The sequence below is a fragment of the Pseudopodoces humilis genome, chromosome 15 (genome assembly GCF_049639895.1).
Source record: "Pseudopodoces humilis isolate 2021_Gansu_Grassland_sample_001 chromosome 15, ASM4963989v1, whole genome shotgun sequence".
In the NCBI taxonomy this organism is placed as follows: domain Eukaryota; kingdom Metazoa; phylum Chordata; class Aves; order Passeriformes; family Paridae; genus Pseudopodoces; species Pseudopodoces humilis.
The window spans coordinates 18,967,429-18,990,276 of record NC_142214.1 but is presented as its reverse complement, the minus strand read 5'-3'; the positions used below and the strand labels follow the sequence as shown (position 1 = coordinate 18,990,276).

General features: G+C 48.8%; 1 protein-coding gene across 2 annotated transcripts in view; it reads left to right on the top strand.

Moving 5' to 3' along the window:
- LOC102108458 (vascular endothelial growth factor receptor kdr-like) overlaps nucleotides 1–22,848 on the top strand; it is a 124,925-nt gene that overhangs the window by 81,210 nt on the left and 20,867 nt on the right. The window contains exons 13-24 of one of the 2 annotated variants that reach the window (XM_014256468.2): nucleotides 4,469–4,762; nucleotides 6,604–6,750; nucleotides 8,660–8,785; nucleotides 8,864–8,970; nucleotides 10,055–10,190; nucleotides 11,334–11,438; nucleotides 13,551–13,667; nucleotides 16,635–16,723; nucleotides 17,993–18,158; nucleotides 18,671–18,768; nucleotides 19,622–19,744; nucleotides 19,839–19,950. In XM_014256468.2, coding sequence (XP_014111943.2) covers nucleotides 4,469–4,762; nucleotides 6,604–6,750; nucleotides 8,660–8,785; nucleotides 8,864–8,970; nucleotides 10,055–10,190; nucleotides 11,334–11,438; nucleotides 13,551–13,667; nucleotides 16,635–16,723; nucleotides 17,993–18,158; nucleotides 18,671–18,768; nucleotides 19,622–19,744; nucleotides 19,839–19,950 — 1,620 coding nt within the window. The remainder of the gene's footprint in view (nucleotides 1–4,468; nucleotides 4,763–6,603; nucleotides 6,751–8,659; nucleotides 8,786–8,863; nucleotides 8,971–10,054; nucleotides 10,191–11,333; nucleotides 11,439–13,550; nucleotides 13,668–16,634; nucleotides 16,724–17,992; nucleotides 18,159–18,670; nucleotides 18,769–19,621; nucleotides 19,745–19,838; nucleotides 19,951–22,848) is intronic. The other variant, XM_005527505.3, reaches the window with a different exon arrangement.

Sequence of the window (22,848 nt, the reverse complement as noted above, 5' to 3'; positions counted from 1 at the left end):
GGGAAGAGGCAAATGCTGACTGAGCATGACTGGCTTTTGGAAGTGCTGTATTTAAAAATAGTGATGTTTATGGATTAGAAAGAAATGAAAACTTTCTAAATGTGACCATCCTGGTGCTAAACTAGGTCATGCTGCAGCAGTGACCTGCTGTGGGCTTCCTCCACGGGAGGATCTGCTCTGAGTGCTGCTCCAGCAGGGCCAGGCTGTGGGGAGAGTCCTGCAGGTCATCCTCACACCTGGAACAGCTGGAGCAGGCTCCAGGTGACTCTCCCCAAGAGTTTTCTCCTGTCTCAGTGTTGAGGGATGTCCAGGGACAGCCTGTGAGGTTCCAGACAGAGGAAGGCCAGCAGCACAAGGCTCTAAGCTGGTCACTTCATGATTCTGGCAGGTTGAACCTAAGGGCTGAGCTGAAGGCTGGGGCAGAGCTTGAGAGCAACACTTGGGACTTTGGGACACCTGGGAAATGTTTGTAGCATTTCACAAGTCTCTGCAGAGCAGCTGCAAGTGTGGCACACAATTAATTCAGCAATTTACTGATTTTAAAGACCTGCTCTCCCATTATCTCCTACCAAGAAACAAGCTGCTGCTCCCTGAGCCACTTTCAGACCTTCTGGCTGAATTGGGTTAACTCGTTTCTCCCTGGTAAGAAATCTGAAGATGACACAGAGGCTGAACTCCCTCAAATCCCTTTTCCACTGGGGCAGGGATGAGATGTTTTCCCAGGACATGGCAGAACGTTCCAGGGACACTTCCTCAGGTGTTGTCCAGGCTGCTCTCTGGGGATGTGCTCACTTCAGTCTGATGTTTTCACCACCACCACCTTCATTTCAGAAAAATTAATTTATCCCTGTGGAATAATTGTCAGCAACCATTTTGTTCTTCCACTGCAGAACCCCCACAAAAACTCCCACGGACACCAGAAATAGCACTGGGCTCTATTTTTAAATCATTTCTCTGCCAGCAGAGTTCATTTCATGAAGGGTCAGCAGGGTTTGGAGATCACTCAGAATCCAAACCTTATAAGGGGTCCAGAGTGATGAGAAATCTCCTCATGCAGTGACAGCCCCTCCTGCAGATGTCCTGACTGTCACTGTCCCTCTGCAGCCCTCTGGAGTCTCCCCTAAAGGGATTCATCCATCGTGTCCTGGCCTAACTCTTACTCTGGGATTTTTGTTTTGTGTCAATCCAATCAAGATCTGACCCTGCCTGCCTTTCCCACCACTGCTCTGACTGCAGGGTTCCCACTGGAGCTTTGGGTGAGCCATCAGATGCTCAGAAATGTCATTGTCCAGCTCCAGAGGACATTCCAAGCAGGCTGCAAAGTCCCCAGTGCAGTGAAAAGCTGCCCTGGTGTCCCCTGCAGGGATTCTCTGCCATGGACAAGTGTCATTTACCTTCTAATCTCTGCTCTGCACCTTGGAAAGGGCAGCTCCACAGAGCTGCAGGTCCAGAGTAAATCAAATTCCAGCCTTTGTCTGACTGCACTACATTCGGCAAGGCGGGATCCCACCCATCTGAAAACTCCAAATGTTCTGGGAATATAAATGAATTATGATAAGAATAACAAATAATAACCAAAGCCCTTTTTCCAAGGGTTTATCTGATTGCCAAAACAACTGAAAAAAATGGAGTTAAAGATTTCTACGCGAGAGAAAATATTGCATTTCCAGCAGGAGATAAAAATCTGCTCTCAGATAGCAGAACAATGGATGAGCTGGGCTGTTCTAGGATTTTGTGCCACTCCAAACTGCTCATTGCCAAGGTGTTGACAGGATTCCTGACAAGCACCACTGCTCCACATAGAGGGGCTCCCTCTTCTCTCCATCCCTACCCCTGACAACCCCCCCTGCCAGGCCCAGGGCTGGAATTTGGGTAAGAGCAGAAGTTTTGAATTACAAAGATTATTGTGCAAAGCACAGGAAATTAAAAACAATTAATTCCTTGTAAATACAAATGGAGCCAGCCTTGCCTTTGATTTATGCTGCCTTTTTACCTCCCCCCAATGGCTCCTTTCCCTCTTTTGCCACAGAATCCCACACGGTGGAGAGGGGAATTCGCAGCTACTACTCTGTAACACAACACCAAAGACAAATGTTTGGTGACTGCTGATAAAAGGGAAAAAGCCCCGTGGTGCTTTCTTTTAGCCAGCTTATTAGGAGCCTTCTAAAACACAGTATCTGTTCAGAGGGAGGAAGTTAATCACTGCTCAGGTTCAGGATTATGTAAGCAAAGCTGTCTGAGAGATGAACTGACTTGAAATGTGCTCTGCAAGCTGCAATCGCTCCCCTGATAATCCAGGTAGGAGGAGAAAAGAGAGAGGAGAGCATGAAAAGATAGAGCAGAGCAACTTCTTTTTTCCTCTCTTTTTCCTTCCACTGCAATGAAAATCAATGAATATTCTATTGGAGCCGAAAGAGCTGCTTGAAAGGCAAACAAGATGGGAGAGAATAGCACAGGTTCCGGCTAAAAATATTCAAAATGCTAAATAAAAAATGTCAGGAGAAGGAATGATAAGAAAAACAAGCCAGGCCTCTGCTCCCAGAATGTTAAGTTGGTAGAAAAAAAAAACCCTGGTGGCTTTCAAGTCCAGCAACAAAGCAAAACTCTGGAGCATCCTTCAAAACTCAGGGCTTGGGAATGGCCACATCCCATCCACTGGGAATTTGCACCAAATCCCCCATCCCAAGCTGTGCCATGGCCAAGGCAGTTTTATCCCAAGGCAGTTTTATCCCAAGGGATGCAGCTCTTGTTCTGGGGTTTTGTTGGAGAGATTCAGGAGATGTGAAATGCTGCTCGTGCCACAGCCTGGTGTTTTCACTGGCTCTCAGTTTTCCCATTTAGAGAGGATTTGGTGGCCTCAGACATTCCCCCACCAGTGTTGATAAGCAGGATTTGGACATGTTGGGAGCACAGGATGTCAGGAGTGAGCATTGGATGTGTCACACGAGGCAGCCTGAGCACACAGCTGGCACCGGGGGAGAGCAACTGAGCCCAACAACAGCCTGCAGAGAGCAAACTGCAATCCCAGCACAAGGAAAGAAGAGAAAAAAATAACAATTTCCACAGCTGTGGCCTGAGGGGGTCTCTTCTCTTTTTGGATCTTTTGTGAAGTATTTCTGGTGCCAGTCTTTAAAAACCGTGAAGCAAAAGCTCATGGGTTCTCCTCCAGATGACTCGAGAAGAAGAGAGACTTTTAATCATGTCTGAAGGCTCCTCCAGGGCTCTGTATTTTATAGAATATGTGGTTTATTATAAGGCAGAGTGGTTATTTCAGCAGCCTCACTGTTTCTGCTCAGCTGTGCCTTCTGCAGAACTTTCTGCAGCAGGAGCCCCTGGCCAGATTCCAGGTGGGATTTGCAGGTGGCGGGTGCAGTGCACACTTGTTCTGCTTTAACTCCTGGACCTCTCAAAATCCCACCCAGCTCATCCTGGCAGGAGGAAGCATCTCACCAACAGCTTGGCACTGAAACTTCTCTCAGATTTAGGGTAAAGCTGTTCCTGCTCAGAAGGTGGCCCGGAGTGAGCCTGTCCCTGGTAACACGCAGAAGAGGTTCCTCATAACTCTCAGCTGCTTAAAACTCCAAACAGACACAGCAGAATGATTCCAGATCACTGTGGTTGTCCATGAACTTTCATTCAGCTGGATAGGTCCCTAAAAATTAACAAAATCCAAAGGCAATAAAGGATCTTCCAGCCCCAATTTACTTGCAGGTCTCTGGCAGTTATTGCAGGGCAGGCTCTGGCCTTCCATTCAGTTTTTTCTTGTTTTCAAATGGATTCAGTTCACCACTTCAGGAAAATTGATTTTGTGGGGGTTTTTTTTCTGGGGTGAAAAGTTGCTAAAATTATAGCAAGAAACAGCTCACTCTTTCATGGCTAGGTTGGAGTCATGACTCAGAGTATTTCTCTGCTAAATATAAGGGCCTCAAGGACTTAGACATCATTAGATCAGTTAATCCATCAGTGATCAAGTAAATATGCAGCATTCACATGTGCTGAAAATAAATATTGGCACAGTTGGAATAGGAGAGAGTTGAGGAGACTGTTCAGTGACTAAGAAGGTGTTGCTCCTGAGGGGCTGGGAATGGGTTTCTTTATTCCTCTGCAATTAATACTTCCCAGCCCTGACTGTGGAGAGGGAAGAGCTCACAAACACATTTATCCACTTGGATGGAAACAGCTCCTGATTAAACTCTCTCAGTCCATTAACTCCTTCTATTTATAAGCTTTCAATTCATTACTTGGAGATGGGATGATTTAGAATGCTGAGGGCTGGACTAGCACAGATTAGCACTGGGGAGTGAGAGGAACTTTCACTTCCCTAATTCCCAGCTCCAATTGCCACATTTCCATGTGCCTCATTAAATCTGGCTTGTTCCATTACTGCTGGAAATTTGACCCCCAAGTAGCAGCCAAGCAAAGATCTCAGCTGGGATTTAACTCCAAACACGTTTTCCCTTCCTCCTAGATGTGCCCTCTGGGTTGCAAACATCCTCCCAAGTCACAGCCATCGTGGGGAACGACGTCCAGCTCACCTGCCGGGCCTCCAAGTACATCTACACCCACCTGGCCTGGTACTACCCCTCCTCAGAGCCAGCTCCCAGCCACGCTGTGCTCAGGAAAATGGACAAATATTCCATCTCTTTGACCCTGCTCATTCCCAACGTCACCAGGGAGCAGAGTGGACTCTACAAGTGCCGAGCCCAGAACCAGCACAACAGCACGGACACGCTGGAGCAGCACAGCCAGCTCCTGGTCAGAGGTACGTGCCAGGGGATGTGTCCTGATGCAAACCTTGTGTCCTGCTCTGCTTTGGTTTTGTTTTTCCACACAGTTTGCTCTGTGTGGATTGACAGCCTGACATGGAGAACACTCACCCAGCCACTCGCTTCCAATATTCCAAATTATTGGAAATCACATGCAGGTGATTTCAGCAGCATTCTGCCTTCCCAGCTCCATGCTGGGTGCAGATTTAGAGTTGACTGAGGACAAAAAGTCACCCACCATTTACTGACAGCACAGCTGTAACTTGGGATGTTCACCCCAGATCTGTATGACTTTGGTAGCCACTCTCAGCCTCCAGGATGAGAAACCTGAATAGGTTTGGACCCAGCAGATCCCAAATATCCCTGGGCAAGTTTAAAATCAAGTGACTTGTGCCATTTATTCTGGGTAAGAGGGATGCACTTTGTCATAACAATTCCTACTTATACCCAAGCCCCCGACTCTTTTATTTCACCAAGATCCTCCAGCCTGGTCCTGTTGGCTGTGGGAACACGAAGGGCAGGACACTTCTGCCAGTAGGAAGTCACTAAAAATTAGTGAAGTTTCTTTTGCTTCAGAGTGAAGAAGGTGGAAGATCATCTCCAAGCCTCCTCAGAAGAAAAAGGGCTGCTGGCATGAGGAATGGATAGATTTATGAACCACCTTCAGATGGCGGAGGAAACCCAAAGCACAGAAGTGGGGCAGAACTGAGACACGCAGCAGCAAGTGTGGGAGCAGGAGTCAGAGTCAGAGTGCTTCAGCTGAATTAGACAGGGATTTTCCAAGTGTCTCCCCTGGCTCAGGAAGCACTGCAGGGTCAGCCCCGTGCTGGTTTCAGCCTTGGGGTGAACGAGCCCTGTGCAGCCTCCCCATCCCTTCCCTGCACACACCCAGATCCTCAGCCACAGCTCTGATTCCACACTGGGAGGGGAATTCTTTCCATTCACACACAAACATCTCTCTTTTCCTGAGGGAGAGAGGCAGGCAAGGAGTCTCACCCAGGTTTTGGGCAGTGATGGGGCTTTGGCTGGTCCCCACAGCACCAGGGCCACCTGTGAGCATCACCTGCTGTGAGCTGCACCCTTGCTCTGCTCTCTGCATTCAGGCCCTTCCCTTTCCTCTTCCCTGGCAGATATTTTTATTCAGTCAGTCAGATTTCCACCTACACACACACCTACACAGCACTGCTGTGGGAAAAACACAGCTAGACTGGGAATATTATCCATGGAGAACTGGAATCAGGATCACGTTCTTGTGAGGATGGCTGGGGTCTGTTATTTGTCTGGCACATCAGGCAGTTCTTGTGGAGAACACACATGGAAATGCTCCTCCAAACCAGCTCTCCCTATTCAAACATTTTATATGTTCCAGTGCCCCTCATCTTCTGTCCTCACTGCAAGTTTGGGGTGTGTTTTATGCTGTGATGGTGATTTTATTCATTGCTGTCCCGCACCTCTTGTAAATGAACACAAAGTGGGTGTTACCATGGTTGTAGTAAGGAGAAAACTGCACTCCTGATGGAGGAGAAAAAAACCTTTAGAACTGTTTCCTCTTTTCCCCCTCCTTTCTCCTTCACTCTGCATGTGCACCACCCACTCCCTGTCCTTTGTTTTCTTCAGAGGATGAGGAGTTGGAGCTGCAGCCAAACCTAAGCTTAGGCAGTGTGAAAATAAACCAAAATAAACTCACCCACTCCTCCCAGAAGCTTGGGGGGGATTTTTGATCAACTGGTCGACCAAACCTTTGCCACATCCAGCCCAGAGAGGCCGTGCAAGGAGGGGATGTGAGGGAAGGGCCTCCCCAAACCTGACTGGGGGCTCTTTTCCTTTGTGGCTGCAGCCAAGGCGGCGCCATTCGTGATCCAGAACCTGACGGACATGGAGGTGAACATCAGCGGCAAGATCCTGCTGGAGTGCAGGGTGAGTGGGACACCAGAGCCACGGGTCAGCTGGAGGAAGAACGGCTACCCCATCTCAGCAGCCTCAGGTGAGCTCCTGCTCCCCAGAACCGTTTGGAATGTGGATCATGGACTGGCAGGGTGACCGTGGTGCAGGACCCGTGACTCGGAGCACACACACAGATCCATGCAGGGGTCTCCAGCTCCAAGTCTGAGGTCAGAGGGAGCTGCTGTGTGCAGAGCCAGCCCAGCACAGGTTAGCACAGCTCTGGGAAATCAGGGAGCACTGATAAGGTGTGAGATCAGAGCTTGGGCACAGAACTGGGCCCCGGGGTGCCCCTGTGTCAGGTGGGTCTGGCAACACAGGCCTGAGCTCTCAGCTGTCCTGATCACCCTAAACTGCAGCAAAGTCACCTGCCAGAGGGGTCCAGGGCACGCTGTGGCATGGGAAATGTCCTTTGTTTCCCACAGCAGAGTGATGGGAATGTGCTCTCAGATCCATGAGCCCTACAGAGCCACCATGGGCAGGGAGCCTCACCTGAGCCTGCAGCTCCCTCACCGGAGCCTGCAGCTCCCTCACCTGAGACAGGTGCCTTCCCAGCCCCGTGCCACAGAGTCACGGGATGTGCTGAGCTGGGAGGGACCCACAGGATCATCCAGCCCAGCTCCTGGTCCTGCACAGACCCCAAAAACCCCACCCTGGGCATCCCTGGAGCGCTGTCCAAACGCTCCTGGAGCTCTGGCAGCCTCAGGACCATTCCCTGGGCAGTGCCAGCACCCTCTGGGGAAAGAACCTTTCCTGATCTCCCACCAAACCCTGCCCTGGCCCAGCTCCAGCCCTTCCCTGGGTGCTGTCCCTGGGAGCAGAGGTTGGAGCTGTCCCTCATGAGGATGTTGAAGAGTGCAGTGAGGTCTCTCCTCAGTCTCCTCCAGCTGAACAAACCAAGTGCCCTCAGCCTCTCCTCAAAATGCCCCTCCAGAGCCTTCCCCATCCTCATGGCCTCCTTTGGATGCTCTCCAATGGCTGAATGTCTTTTTTATATTCTGGTGCTCAAAACTGCACTGCAGGTGAGGCTGCCCCGGTGCAGAGCTGAGTATGTCCCGCATCCTCCCATAAACCATAGAGAATCCCATGTCAGTAGCTGCTCCTGTGACTTTAATTTTGCAACTTGGACTAGCTAGGAAATCTAGGATCATCCATAATTCAGATCAGAATGTTCTGAGAGAAACTCTTTATAGCTCCTGAAATTTTATAAATAATTCTAGAGGGACAAGCATGTAACTCATCCAACCAATGGAAACATAAATAAAATATTTGGAAAAAACACCTCAAGGTAAATATTTCAGCACAGTGCATGGCAAGTTGTGTGCAGTACTCTTGTTAACAACAGGTTCCACAGGCAGAACACCCAGAAATTCAAAATGTCCTTCCCTTTTGGATTCCAAGCCTGACCCACTTCCCTATTTCCACCCCAGTCATCCCCTCAGTGATGAACTGTAGCTGTGGTACCACAAATCAGGAAAAATGAAATTGGAAAAATTAAATGTAGAAGAGTCACCTGGCTGCCTGTGGATCCAGGATTGCTTCACACCATTCCAAGAAGTGCCTGAGTTCCATGTTCCCCATGTTAGAAACCACATCCCTTCCCACAGCCTTCAGTAACTCCACCGAGTTCCCATTTTTCCTAGAGAGTCTTCCTGTTGTCAGCACCAATCCTGCATCCCTTTGCTAACTTCTGGATTAGTTTCCAGCTTCTACCCACTCTAAATCAACAGCCACATTTGCTGTTTTTTAAATGATGCCAAATAATTGATCCAGGTGTTGAAGAGGAAAAAAAAAAGTCAGGAAAGCTTGCCAGAGCAGGATGAGCAGAGGATTAAAATGTGTCCTGACACCAGAGCCTGCATGGATGGGAGCTGACCTTCACTCCTGTCTCCTAAAAGCATTTTTGGCAGGTAGGTTATTGTGCCAACATTAACCAAAATGCCTTAAAACAGGAATTTCCATGGAAAACAACACCCTGGTGATTGAGAGAGTGAAGAAGGATGACGAGGGGCTCTACGAGTGCCGCGCCTCCAACGACCTGGGCCAGGACAGCACGTCAGCCTTCATCAAAATCCAAGGTGAGGGGATGCAGAATTCCAGCAGGCTCCCTCAGGGATGTTGGACACGTTTCCAAGCTGGCTGTACATCACCCACAGGTTCTGAGGAGAAATCCAACATTGAGGTGATCATCCTGGTGTGCACGGGGCTGGCTGCCACCCTCTTCTGGCTCCTCCTGACCCTCTTCATTCGCAAACTGAGAAAGGTGAGAGAGCTCCCGTCCTGCACAAAGGCTGGGATCTGCCTCAGCTCCAGAGTTTAGGGACAAATGGTAGAAAAACTGGGAAAAACGTCCCAGTAAAATTCAGCCCATGGTTTGTGTTGACTTCTCCAGAGAACCCTCGCACTTGAGAGGTTTCCAGCCACTTCTGTGGACCCATGAAATCAGGCTCCTTCCTTTTTATGAGTCAAACTGGCTTGTGAGAATTATAAAAAAATACCCTAAATCCTCTAAAATGAGGGCTTGATTTCAGCACTTGACTCTAAAAGATATTAAAGAAAGATTCCAGGCTGTCTGCTCTAGAAATGAGCTCAAACCACACGGCTGATTTCATCTCCTTGCTTTTTTTCCTCCTCCCTTTTGTGACTCCAGAAGTAAACCTGCAGTGAATGTCCCAAGAATTTAGGTGGGTTTCTCCTGAAACAAACAGCAAACAGAAAGGCAAGCACAGCTCTCTGCTCTGCTCTCACCAAACTTCAGTCCTGCTGCTGATCTCCAACATTTGAGTAAAATTTCCCCTCCTCTTGTAAACACGGGGATTAAATTCACATTTTCGTCCTTGGCCTCAGGTTACCAGAGCTGTGGACAACATTGAATTTCCTCTTACGCTTCACACCTGTGCAAGTCTGCTCACAGAACCCACCCAACCACAATTTCTCACTTTAGCAGCATCACAAATCGCAATTTCCAGCAGCTTCCCACCAATTTTAAATTGCAGTAAGTTGCAGGAGGAAGTGCAGAACTGTGGGGAATCAACACCTCAGAACAAAACACGGTGACAATGCCAAAATATGCAGCAGGAAGTGCAGCTCCTGCAGTTCCCATGGAAAATCAGTGGTTTCCTTTGGCCAATGCAGGTAGACTTTGTGTTTCCCAGCACCAAGAGCCAGGAGTGGCAGCCACACACAACCATTTGTGTCCCAGCTGTAGAACAGAGGAGGAAACTGCAGTGATGCATTCCTGGCTCAGAATAAATTTGCCTGGAAGGCAGGGAACTCCCCGGGCAGCTCCCTCCCTTTGGAATTGCAGAGTAAATCCCCTGAATGATTTCTCCCTGCTCTGTTTTTAGCCCGATGCCACAGATATTAAAACAGGATACCTGTCAATTATCATGGACCCCGAGGAGATGCCCCTTGACGAGCAGTGTGACCGCCTGCCCTACGACAGCAGTAAATGGGAGTTCCCCAGGGACAGGCTGCGCCTGGGTGAGTGATTTGGGGTCACAGCTGGGGGGGAAGGATGATCCCAAATGCTTCCCAAAGGCAGTGGAGCTGTTGGATATGCCAGGAAGAACCCAGCACAGTGCCAGGGTACTGCCACCTTTGGATCTGGGATCCCAGAGTTCAGGGTGAAAGGAGGGATTTGGAAAGAATCTGTCAAAATAGCTGCCACTTTTTTTCCTTGGGAAAGGGAAGCCAAACTCTTGGCAGGGAGGAAAGATACCTCCAGGTACTGTCCCTGCCAGAAGTGTGATTTCATTCCCTTAGAGGAAGAAGGAAAGTGGATTTTCTTTTGAAGAAAGCTATCAATTCATCAAATAATCACTTCCTTATCAGCCATCAGAACTCAGCTTTGAGCTGTAAAAAGCTCTCATGGAAAAATGAGCCACATTTCACTGAACAGCTCAGCTCACTGGCTGATGGAGTGAGAAAAGGCAAAAAAGCTGGCTGTGTTTGTACAGCAAAACTGTAACATCTGTGTGCACTGAGGAGTGCAGGGAATATATCTGTATTTATGTGTGCTCTCAGTGCTGCAGCTGGAAAACGTGGAAGGAGGAGAGGGCAGACAAAAATCACAAAATCTGAGGTGATGGTGGGACAGAGTCAAACTGGCAGAACCAAAAAACCAGAGGCTGGATCAGAGCCCTCAGAGCACACCAGGTAGCACCAACTTAAAGGGAAAAGAAAGAAAAATTATCATCCTAAATCCTATTTAGTGCAGTTTTCCCATCAAATCAATGTCAACAACTGAAGGGTTAAAGGGCTGTGACTCCCTGAGTGCCTTGCTGGCTCTGTCCCTGATCCATGAGAGATCAGGGTGCCACAATTAACCCTTATTAACACAATTAGCTTTCCCTGGGCTCCAAGACAGCCCCAGGTAAAGTTTCTCCCCTCAATCCCTGTAGGTCTCAGCCTCGGTGAGCGCAGGGATTTCCCCTCCTCTGTTCTCTCCCGTGCTCTCTTGCATCCAGGCCATATGGATAGAGATCCCTGGCTATCCATATGCTGCAGGATGTGGTTCAGGCTGCTGTGGCCGTGCCCTGTGCCTGGTTCTCCTGCACAGCTGAGGTTGCATGTCCCCTCCTGCCTGGTGCAGCCTGGGCTCACTCTCGACTCTTGCTTCTCTAGGTAAAACTCTGGGTCATGGTGCTTTTGGGAAGGTGGTGGAGGCGTCTGCTTTTGGCATTGATAAATCTTCAACCTGCAAAACAGTTGCCGTAAAAATGCTGAAAGGTACAGAAATCCCTCTGAGAGGACGCTGAGGGAAGGCGGGGGGCAGCGAGGGGCACGGTGCTCGGCTGCCAGGCTCGCTGTGCCCTGTGGGGAGTGGGTTTCCATGTGGGAATCAGCCATCCTGGCTGGATGTGAGGGGAGGAAACGCCAGCAGCTGTGCTGCTGAGTAAGGCTTGTATTCCTCGAGGAAGAAAACAGCAGCTTCCAGGTCTGTGAGGTGAGGAGGGGAAGAGATTGTGGAGCGTAATTACACGAGATAGCCCGAAATTGGAGCTGAGCCTTCCAGATGGAGAACAGTTCAAGGGGCTGGAAAAACCCCAGTGCCAGGGGAGTAAATTGGAGACATCTTGCTTGCAGTTATTGAAATGAAGGGGAGCTTTTCCCGTTGGGTGGAGGAAGGAGGGAACTCGGAGCCCGCTCTTGCACGCTGGGTTTGCACACACCAGGAATGAACGCGTCAGCCACACGCTGCCGGCTGGGCCTGGGCCTGGGCCTGCTCCAGAGGGTGATCCCATAGCTCAGTCCATGCTGCCATGGCCCTCACAGCTCCATCCTGCTGCATGACATCCTTAACCCCTGCAATGCCACCAGACAGTGACTGCTGCCACCGGGCTTGGCTTCTGCCGCCTCTCCTGGAGCTCTGCTACTCCCATCTCTCTGAAATCATAAAAACACACATTTATCACCTCTCTGGACCTCCTTCAGGTCTGGTCTCCCCTCTCTATTTTCATCCTTGTGATCATCTTCTCTCCTGCTGTTGTGTCTTCTGCTCCATGCCCATTTCCAGATCCCTGAAATACCCTAGAAATCCCTGATCCAGACATAGTCCCACCTCCATCAAAACACGCTGCCCTGGACAGCTCTGGGGTTTCATTCCCTTCCATGCTGCGCTTCCCAGCTGATCCTCATGTCAGCTCTGCCCTGCCAGCACTTATTCAGCAATATTTGGCAGATTCTCCATCGTTTTACACCTCCCTCCCCCAGTGGAGGCAGCTGCCTCCTGCTCTGGTCTGCCCCTCCCCAACTAACGTGCCCATAATTCATCACTTCCATGAAAAAAGCAGATTCTCTAGCACCAGTCAGTCCATCCAGGGAATTCAAAAGGCTCTGGAGACGCCTGCATTTCTGCCATCTCCATGCAGCACGCTCGGGTCTCTTCTGGATTGAAGGCTAAAATTCAATGTGCAGAATTATCTAAATAATTTCTGAGCTGGCTGCGTGCTCAGCACATGCCAGGGGAAATCAGGAGTGATACCACCAAACACTGCTGGCTGAAGGAATCTTGGAACAGCTCCTTCTTTATGACACACTTTGGAGAAAGATTATGGGGAATTCTCCAAACAGATAAAGAGGTTACACCTGTCACACCAAATGATTTGTTGCATAACTGTTTCTTTACCCTTAAATCTTACATGATGCAAAAGAAACAGGCCAAAGCCTCTCCTGTTAAAATACATCATGGAAGTTTTGGGAAGATAAAGCAGCATCTGAAAAACCTTCTGGTCTGAGAGTGCCTGCCTTAAAATAATGTCACTGGCCAACCAGGGCCTCCATTGTCAGGTTCATGGCTCACACACAGGTATTAGAAAATGTATTTCTCAGGTCAATAAGATCTCACAGGCCTGAGATTTCATAATGCTGTGCGTTCTCTGGGACATTTTGGGACAGCTTCCAGATGTGTGGATTCCTCACCACCTGCAGTGGGGAGTTCTGAGGTATTGTAACCCAGTCCTGCTGGAATGCCCAGCCCAGCAGAGGGGAAGGGACACGTGCTGTGTGCTGTGGGGGCTTGCAGAGGCTGCCTTTGCTAAGCTTGCAAACCTGAGTCCTGGCAAAGGCTCTGTGGGATCAGGTTTGGGGGAAGGGACCGTAACCCTCCATAACCCACGCTCGAGAAAGGAAGAGTCACCCAAAAGATAAAGTGTTATCCTGCTTCATAAAGGTCAGCAGACAATGAAACGGATGAATTATTATCTGTGTGTGAGAGTCTGAAAAGCCAAGATACTGTGAGGAACCTGGGTGGGTTTTGTTTCAAAGGATAAACAGGATCTTGCTGTGTCCTGTTGAAAATAACCTGTTGTGTAAAGATGATTTTTTCCTGTTTATCTTAAGCAGAATGTGCAACTACTAACGAATGCAAGGCTCTAATGTCTGAGCTGAAGATCCTCATCCACATAGGACATCACCTGAACGTGGTCAACCTGCTGGGAGCCTGCACCAAAGCTGGAGGTGAGGTGTCCTCAGTAAATGGGGGGCAGAAAAGAAAACACTTTTCTGACACTTTTTGGGTGTTTGGAAGTGCCTGTGGTGCAGCCAGTGCAAGTGCAGCCATTTCCAGCTCTCTGCTCACAGGAGAGCTGCTCCTGCAGGATGTGGCCTCATCCCACCCAGGGCTCTCCCACCAGGGATGTCACCTTTCTCTGGAGGCCTGTTCCCAAAAGGGATTCTGCACTGCAGGGAGGAGAACACTGGATTGCAGTGAGGTGCCCAATTCCTCCCCGTGGCCATTTCCAGGCTTCTTCTCCCTCTCCTTCCCTGCCTTGTCAGGAGGATGCACCAGGCTGAGCCCTTGGCTCCCTGAGCCTCCCCTTTCCCCACACTTCACCCTCTCCAGGCAAACCCAGCAGGCTCTGCCCTGTGTTCAGGAAACCTGGCACAGCCCTGGGTGCAGCAGGAGCAGGGATTTCCACAGGGCTGAGCTGGCATCATGCAAAGTCCCATCAATTTCAGACCTTTGTCACTAAACCATGCCTTCCCACACTGCAAAGCATCCGGGCCTCTCATTGTGCTTCAGCCTCAGGGGAGCAGCTCTGGAGGCTCCTCACTGCTGGCCTTCAAAATCTTCAAAACCACCCCCAACAGACAGGTTTAGGTGACCTGAGGGCAAGGGAAACCCCAGAGTGAAAGAAGTGAAGGGGGAAACTCAAGAGAGATGGATCTCTCATCATCTCACAGCCCAAAACCATCAGTTCCCAACAGTTGTTGTCCAGTCACGAGGGAAAAGGAAAACTTCAGTGAGGTAGCTTTGGGAGGAAGCCAGGGAAGGAATCTTTCCTCCAGCAAGGTGGTTCTGGTTCCTCAGGAAACAGCAGCCATGGACACTGCTGGGATCTGGGAGACGTGGATGGGGAGATCCCAACAACTGCAGCACTCCAGACCCCAAAAGCTTGTGTGGGAGCAAGGGCAGCTCCAGCTGGAGGGGTTTGGGGTTCAGGTGCAGCAGCCAGGAGCCTTTGCTTGGGACTGAGCAGAGGGGCTGGGACACTGGGAATGCTGGTGACACTGGGAATGCTGGTGACACTGGGAATGCTGGTGATACTGGGAATGCTGTGCTGTGCTGACAAGTCCCTGAGGGGGCTCAGGACAAACAGGGGCCTCAAACCTGGCAGCAGAACCAGGGCTCAGTGGTTCTTAACCAAAGCAGCCCCAGAGTTCTGCTTGCACAGACACCTCAGGATTGATCAAAGGCTCTCATTTCCCAGTTTCTGAGAAACCTTTTTCTCCCAAGAGTTCTTTGATTTCCCATTGTCCAGCCTGGCCCATCCTGGGTGGGGTGACCCTCCCTCCTCCCTGCCTGGGGACACCTTTGGGGGCAGAGTCTGGAGCAGAGGGATGCAGCAGGACCTCACAGGGCACGGAGGAGCCTGGGGCAGTGCAAGTGCAGACTAAAGGAGCACAGCCTTGAGCTCCAGAGGCAGACATGGATCCCAGCTCCTGTGAAATTCCAGAGCTCTCCCCTCCCCTGCTAGGCTTTATGTAAGTTGTATTCCTGATGGAGACTGGTATTAAGTATGCATATACATTACTTTAACAAGGTACCAAATAACAGAATTTAACACTTTGGCGGAGTGTCTGATGTTCAGCAGTCAGAACTAATGCGGTGTGTGCTTTACAATGAGGGAACAAAATAAGAGGAGGCCATGTCTAGGAAGTGTTTCAAAACCATGAATAAATCACTAAGCAGAGCTTTAAAGCTGCTCTGGAATCTGCATTTCCTCAGGGCATCCATGAGGGACATTGGATTTTGGGTTCTTCAGAGCCAAATCTCTTGAGCAGGGCCAGATCCCAGCACTGAGCAGAGCTCTGGGGTCAGCACTGGAACCACTGGCCTTTGGGGATTTGGGGTTGGTGTTTTTGCAGCCACTGCAAGGTTTTAAGGCTTGTTCCAGCTGCAGGCAGAGGCACTGGGGGTCCTGGAGAGCCCCAGGGTGTGCACTCAAGGCAGGGCTGGAAGGCTGGGGTGAGTGCAGAGCCTGCAGGGATCCACAGGGAACACCACGGGCTTGGTTCTGCCTGCAGGAATTCAGCATCTCCCTTTCTGTGGGACCCAAAGGCTGCTCCTCTCCCTGCCCCACACTGTCCCGGGGTCACTGTTCCCTCTGAGGATGCAGGAATTCCTGCAGGAATCCTGCTGAGCTCCTTCCCCAAGGCCAAGTGCAGCTCTCAGCGCTTCCCCTTTGAAGTGCAAACTCCTCATAGACCTTCTCCAGAGAAAAACGTTCTGGATGTGAAAGTCTCGGTGTCTGGGGTAGATAATATTCCATGTTTATCCACATCCCAGTCCCATGAATTCACCTTACCTTACATTTGATGATTACAAAAAATAAAGGTGCAGAATGCAGCTTATCCCTTCCCTAACATCTCTCACTGCAATTAAAAAGCATTTCAAGCAGCTCTTAAAAACCTGCATCATTGTGAAAGCAGCACTGAATCTACTGTGGTTTGCAGAGGAATAAGGAAGAAAGTGAGGGCACTTTCCAGGCTTTCAGAAACTTCAGGCTGAGTATTTTTGCAGCTTTTCATTTAGATCTGTCTATGGCCCTGCATACTTTGATTTCCTCTAGTGGCATCAGCTCCACCCAAAACAAACAATTGTGAAGCCAGCAGAGAAAATGAAAACTATTCCATGTACACAGCAAACCAACCTTAACAGCATCTGGGATTGTGTTAATCATCCTGAATTCTTCTTGTTTATAATTTAGGAATAAATACCAACTGTCACCATCCGATGGGGAAAACTAAGGATGTGTTTCCTTCTCTCCACATCCCTGCTGGCTGTGTCACTCCTGTGTTTCCTCATTTCCTCATCTGTACAATAGAAATGCCACTTATTTTGAGGAGGATTTGGTAGGATAAATTAGAATTACGTGCTTTGCAGTGCCTCAAAACTCATTTGACTTTCACTGTCTGGTTTAGGTCCTTTAATGGTCATAGTGGAATATTGCAAATACGGAAATCTGTCCAATTATCTCAGAGGGAAACGAGGAGATTTCATTGCATACAAGGTAAGAAATTGAGACTTCTCACAGTCTCGAGGCAGGGAATCAACAACCACTGACAAAAGCTGGATTTGCTCTGCATTGGCACAGAAGCAGTTGGGTATTTCTATGGGCACTTTATTTTCTCTCCACATTTTAATTTGTACAAGCAAGAAGAGGGATTGTTTTTTTTTTCTCCCCTGCAGGATCTCAGTGATGTCCTCTTGTAGCATCTCCTAAAGAATTAGTTCCAAGTCCCCAAACACTCCAGAGCACTTGAAGGAGAGGGAATTACTTGTGAGATACTTCCCAGCACAAGGGGGGCAAAAAATATTAGTGAACCAATGGCATTAACTGAACTAGAAGGTGAACCCTCCCAAAAACAAATCTGGCTCGGGGATTTTTGTTTCTTGGCCCCAAGTGAAAACAGCTCATCCTTCCCCCATCTGCGCTTTCCCATCTTCTGTCCCTTCCCCTGTGCCAGCCCTGAGATCTGTGTCTGGATGATGGATATTCTGCATCAAAACCAATCAGATGTTTGGTTCCCTAACAGTTCTCTGCATCCACACAAACATCTGTGCCAGCACAGACTGGGCTGGGATGGGAGCAGGACACAGGAGCAGAAATCAGAGCTGGGGAGGGATGGGACTGACTCCTCCTCATGAATACCCAGTGTGGAACAGGCTCTGTGATCCCAGCCCTGCCAGAAACTGCAACCTCACTAAGATGATTTTCTCAGATTATTCCAGTACTACTACTACTACTACTACTACTACTACTATTATTATTATTATTATTATTATTATTATTATTATTGCTATTGTGTACGTGAGGGACTTTGTGTGAGTGAAAGAGATTTTCCTGGTGCAGTCACCCAGGATTTCTTTCTCACCATTGTTGCCATGATTTGAGGGCTGGTTGGTCCTCACTCCCCAGCACAAACATGTCAGTGCCCATCACCTTGAGGGGATTTTTACCATCCTAAGACAGCAAGAGAATTACAGCTTCTCTCTGCTCACCTCTCAGTCTCACCCAGCCAGCTTTCAGCTAACTCTGATGTGGAATATTGCTCTCAGTGGAAGGGAAATAATCAGTCGGAAAAAATATGAAACCAGGCTTTATTGGTTTATAATTAGAACTAATAAAACCTGGTTTCCTATTTATTCCCACTTCAGGAAACATCATGTTCAAATGCTCATCTTCAGAGGACCCTTTCTCCTTATGCCATTCTGTCACATACTTTGAGTCCCCAAGCTTTTCACACAAAGCTAAAAATTGGGTTTATGCCATTTCCAGTCCCAGGAAAGCTCTGACCAAGCAGAGAAAAGTCTGGATGAGTCCAACAGTGATTTGACTGAACTGATCAAGAGGCGCCTTGAGAGCGTGGCCAGCACAGGCAGCTCTGCCAGCTCAGGATTTATTGAAGATAAGAGTTACAGTGACTCAGAAGAGGATGAAGAAGGTAAAAGAACCCCACCTCATCCCCAAGCTTTTGTTGGGAAGATTTCTTGTCACTTGGTTAGTGCCACACACGCTGTCACATGCTTTACAAGCCCTGACATGGCTTGGCTTGTCCCTGAAATCCCAAATTCTTCCCCTTGCCTGTTCCCCACTGCGAGTTTCTCCCAAAAAGAGAGCTTTGTATTGTGTACAAAAGCTGCTCCTGCTGTGTGAGAGGAGAAGTAGGAATGCTTTACCAGACTTGTGAGGTCACTCTGTCCCTGGGCTCTTGTCTATGAAGTTTCCCTCACTCCCAGCCTGAGGTGTTGTTTCCCCATAGCTGAATGAGTGACTAATGGATGAGGGAACTTTGTTCCTCATCTGATCTTCTGCCTCTGGGTCAGTGGCTGCTCACCCAGAGCTGCAGCCCTGCAGAGATCTCACCCCCAGCACTCAGGTGCCACCAGCACAGGGTGGCACCAATGCCACCCAGCTCTTGCTGCAGGGTTTTGCCACGTCTCTGATCTCTCCTAGATGCTGAGGATCTGTACAAGAGGCCCCTGACTCTGGAGGATCTGATTTGCTACAGCTTCCAGGTGGCAAAAGGCATGGAGTTCCTCGCCTCCCGAAAAGTGAGCTCACTCAAACTTCTGGCAGAGTGTCTGATATGAAGAAACCCAAACACACTTTTGAGTCTGAGGAATCTGCTTTTTGCTCTCCTATCAGAGTGCTGGAGATCACGTTGGCTCTGGTGGTTAAGCAGTAATTAGCACTGAAGGGGTTGTGGAGGAACATTCATCACGGTCATGGCTGCAGGGACTGGCATCTGCAGCAGGAGGGTTTAGGTAGAAGGAGTGAATACAGATTGTGAGACAATTTGTGGAACTGCCTCATAAATAAACACAGAAAGGGCCTGTAGAGAAAGCTCCTTTTAGTGTGGTGAACAACAACACTACTGAAAAATGAGGAGGGAGTATCCAGCTCTTCCTTTAGTTTGTTAGAAGTGTTGGGGACTGTCAGCAAGGTCAGCACCTCTTGGATAAATAAGAAGCAGTTTGTAGCCTGTGGAATGCCTTTTCAGGAAGGTGCAGGGCAAGCCACAGCCCAAAGTGTGCACACAACTGAACCTGCACTCACACACAGCCACCAGGACAGCCCCAGAAATCCTGGGCAGGGTGATCCCATCTCACATGGACCCGCACTGGCAAATGGAGCTGCAGCTGCTTTGTGGCCTCTCCTAAATTTCCCATGGATCAGCTGATTAGAAAATAGGACTCCCTCCCTTGTAACTGCAAAGTTATTTCAGACAGAAAAATCAGAAGCCTGACTCTGGCTTGTTCCCTGAGTTATTCTCTATTTTGCATATCACAGTGTATTTCTTCCACACTTCATTTCTTTCCCTGCTCCCAAAGAAGCTCTCCTGCTTCCAGCTCGAGCAGGGGCTTCTTGCCCAGCCCCCTCTGACCCCCTGTCATTCCCTGGCAGTGCATCCATCGGGATTTGGCAGCCAGGAACATCCTCCTGTCCGAGAACAACGTGGTCAAGATCTGTGACTTCGGCCTTGCCAGGGATATTTATAAAGACCCCGACTACGTACGGAAGGGAGATGTGAGTGCAAGGAGCTTCAATTGTCACCCTCAACTTGGGCTTGGGCAGATCAGTAACAGCACATCTGGCAACCTGTTGTGTCTCTGGCTTTTAGGCACGGCTTCCACTCAAGTGGATGGCTCCAGAAGCTATTTTTGACAAAATTTACACCACGCAGAGTGACGTGTGGTCTTTCGGAGTGCTGCTATGGGAAATATTTTCTCTAGGTAAGAATGGTTTCAAACCCCTTTTTTCCCGTCTAATTTATGGCTGCTTAGCTAAAAAAAGCTTTTAACAAGAGGTGGTCATGCAGGGCAGTGTTTCTGTTTCACTGAGGAGAAGTGCACAGTGCAGATCAGGTGTAAAATAAAGCAAATTTCAAGGAGAACTCCACCTGACAAAGGACATGAAAATACTGGGGAGGGGAATCAAACATCCAAAATCCTGAACTTAACATTTGTACTCACTGAAAGCAGCAGAGCCCAGAGATAAAATGCAAGCCTCTGCTGCTGGGGGGGAGTGGGAGATTTCTTGGGGAGCAATGAAGTTTCCTGTCAAACCATACCTGCTGCAGGGAGCCCCAGAGCTCCAGGGCTGCAGAGTCACCCTGCTGTGGGCACAGGGGCCCACACAGATTTATCCCAGCTTGACCATCCACCCCACAAAATCAAAGATTTTCTAGCTAAGAAAAATCTCCTGGCAGCAGCTGCTGTTGGGTTGGTGCAAGGACCAGTGCTGAGCTCAACCTGAGCCCTTTTGGCAGCAGAGCAAGGGCAGACCATGGGCTCTTGTCTCTGCATCATTTGCAAACCACAACATTTCTAAAAGGATAAAAATGATGTTCTTTATGTGCTCGAGATTTCATCCCAGGGTGCTGTTAGAAACCTCAGCCTCGCTGAGCTCTGGTTTCTGTGCAGCAGATAAAGCTGTGAGACCTGGACAAGCAGCCCTTCACTGTGCTGCTCTCAGATCCTCCTTGCAGAGGGGCAAGGTTCGTTTTCCTGAGGGAATTTAGGAATGTCAGCTCTGGCTTTTTAATCAGCATTTACAGACAAAAGAAAACAAGAAGCATTGTTAACTTAAGCTGCTGGATTTTAAAGCAAACTCTAATCTCTTTCTATCTTTAGCTCATGGATCAGTTGAAATTAATGATTGGGCTCAAGATGCCAAGTGAAAATGCAAAGTCTGGAGCTGTTTCTATCCTAATCTTTACTTAGGGCTGGCTACAAAATCATAACCTGCTCTCAGTCCAAGTCTTTGATGTGGACTTTTCCCTGCTCCACATCTGCACACCAAGCAGAAAGTTCACACTTGAGTGGCTGAAACAAGTGGCAGCTCCTGCTTTCCCTGGGGTCCAGCCCTGGTGTTGTTATTTTGGGGTGAGCCCTCCATGGCTCTGTAACAGCATCACCTGCTGCAGCTTCAGAAACAGCAGAGAAAGGCAAAGCTCCAGAAGCACCAGGTTTTATCAGATTATTCAGGAAGATGCTTTAGTATCAGCATCTAGAGACACACTCAGGGGACAGGCTCTCCCCTGGGAACCAGAGGAATGGAGTGCTGATGAATCCAAGGAACTGCAGGAACAAACTTTGTGTCTCTCCCAAAGGTCCTGACAGAATTTAACAGATGGCCTTTAACTGAACACTACTACGAATTAAAACCCACTCAGTGAAATCCACCTCTATTTTAATCTATTTTTAAAAAAAAACATTTTAGCTGGGTTCTTTTAGCCCCTTCTAAATTTGTAAATCTCCCAAACGGCTGCAGGGGCTGCCACCCGTGCAGCAGCCTCTGCCCTGGGTGTGATGTAGATCAAAAAGTGCTTTTTCACTTGGTGGCACAGGCTCAAAACCAGTCATTTTCTCTGAGAGGGTTTTTCATCCAGCTCATCCAGGCATGCCTGTGGTTTGGCACCACTCACATCTGCAGCTCAAACGATAAATATTTAATTAAGGATTTGTGTCACTGATTGAATTCTGTCATAGAAAAGTTTTACAGATGGTTGAGAGCCACGGGATGGAAGTTATTTATCGTTGCCACAGGGTGTGTTTTGGCTCCCATTTACAGCTGCTGCTCTCACTGGGTCCCACAGACGAGCACCCTCTAAAAAAAGGGAAAAATACTGATTAGGGAAACGCAGAGTGTAGATTGTGTCCTGGCAGGGTCAGAAGCTGAGCGAAGGACAAGAGGCTGCCTGCAGGACTGGCAGCCTGGATCTGCATTGGTGATGCACAGGGAAATCAGGACTTGAGGGAATATTCATTTCCATCTGGGGCTGAGTTTGCAATGAGCTTTAAATTATTCAAATGGGGTCAGCACACCTCATGTCAGGTGGTGCCAGCAGTGTTTAACACATCCTGAAATCACTGGCAGAATGTCGGTGTCTCCTGGAATTTCAATGTGAGCTGTTCCAAAAGCAATCAGAGATAATTATGTAAACAAGCAGTGCCTGGTAGTAACATCAGCATCTCATTATCCCACTAAAATAAAACCAAGATCAAAAGAGGGCTCCATATCCAATGCATGCCACATCTTTGAGCATTTTGAAGGAGATTTCCCCTAAGGAAAACATCCTGTGTAGGCCTTACACCATATGTTCCAGCCTACATTTCTCCCAAGCTGTCTCAGCATTCCAAATCCAAGTTATCAGACTTATCCCATAGTCCAGATAAAGACAGTGCTCAGAGTGGGAAAGGGAGAGTTCCTTGTTTTTATGATCTGAGCTGCCTCCAGCTGGTAGGAGGCCAGCACTGGCCAAAATGTAAACTACCAAAAGATCCTGAAGTCAAAAATTAATCATAGACTCACAGAATGTTCAGGGGTTGGAGTGGATCTTCAAGATGATCCCAAGCCCTCCTGCCATGGGCAGGACACCTCCTACTAGACCAGGATGCTCAAGGCTTTATCCAGCCTGGTTCTGAGCACTGCCAGGGTTGGGGCATCCACAGCTTTTCTGGGAAACCTGTGCCAGGGCCTCACCACCCCCAGTAAAATATTTCATCCTAATATTTGACCTAAATGTCCCTTCTTTCAGGTTGTCCCATTACTCCTTGTCCTATCACTCTTACCCTTTGCCTTCTCTGTGTTTGCTCTCACCAGCATCTTGCAGCTGATCTGATCTGTGG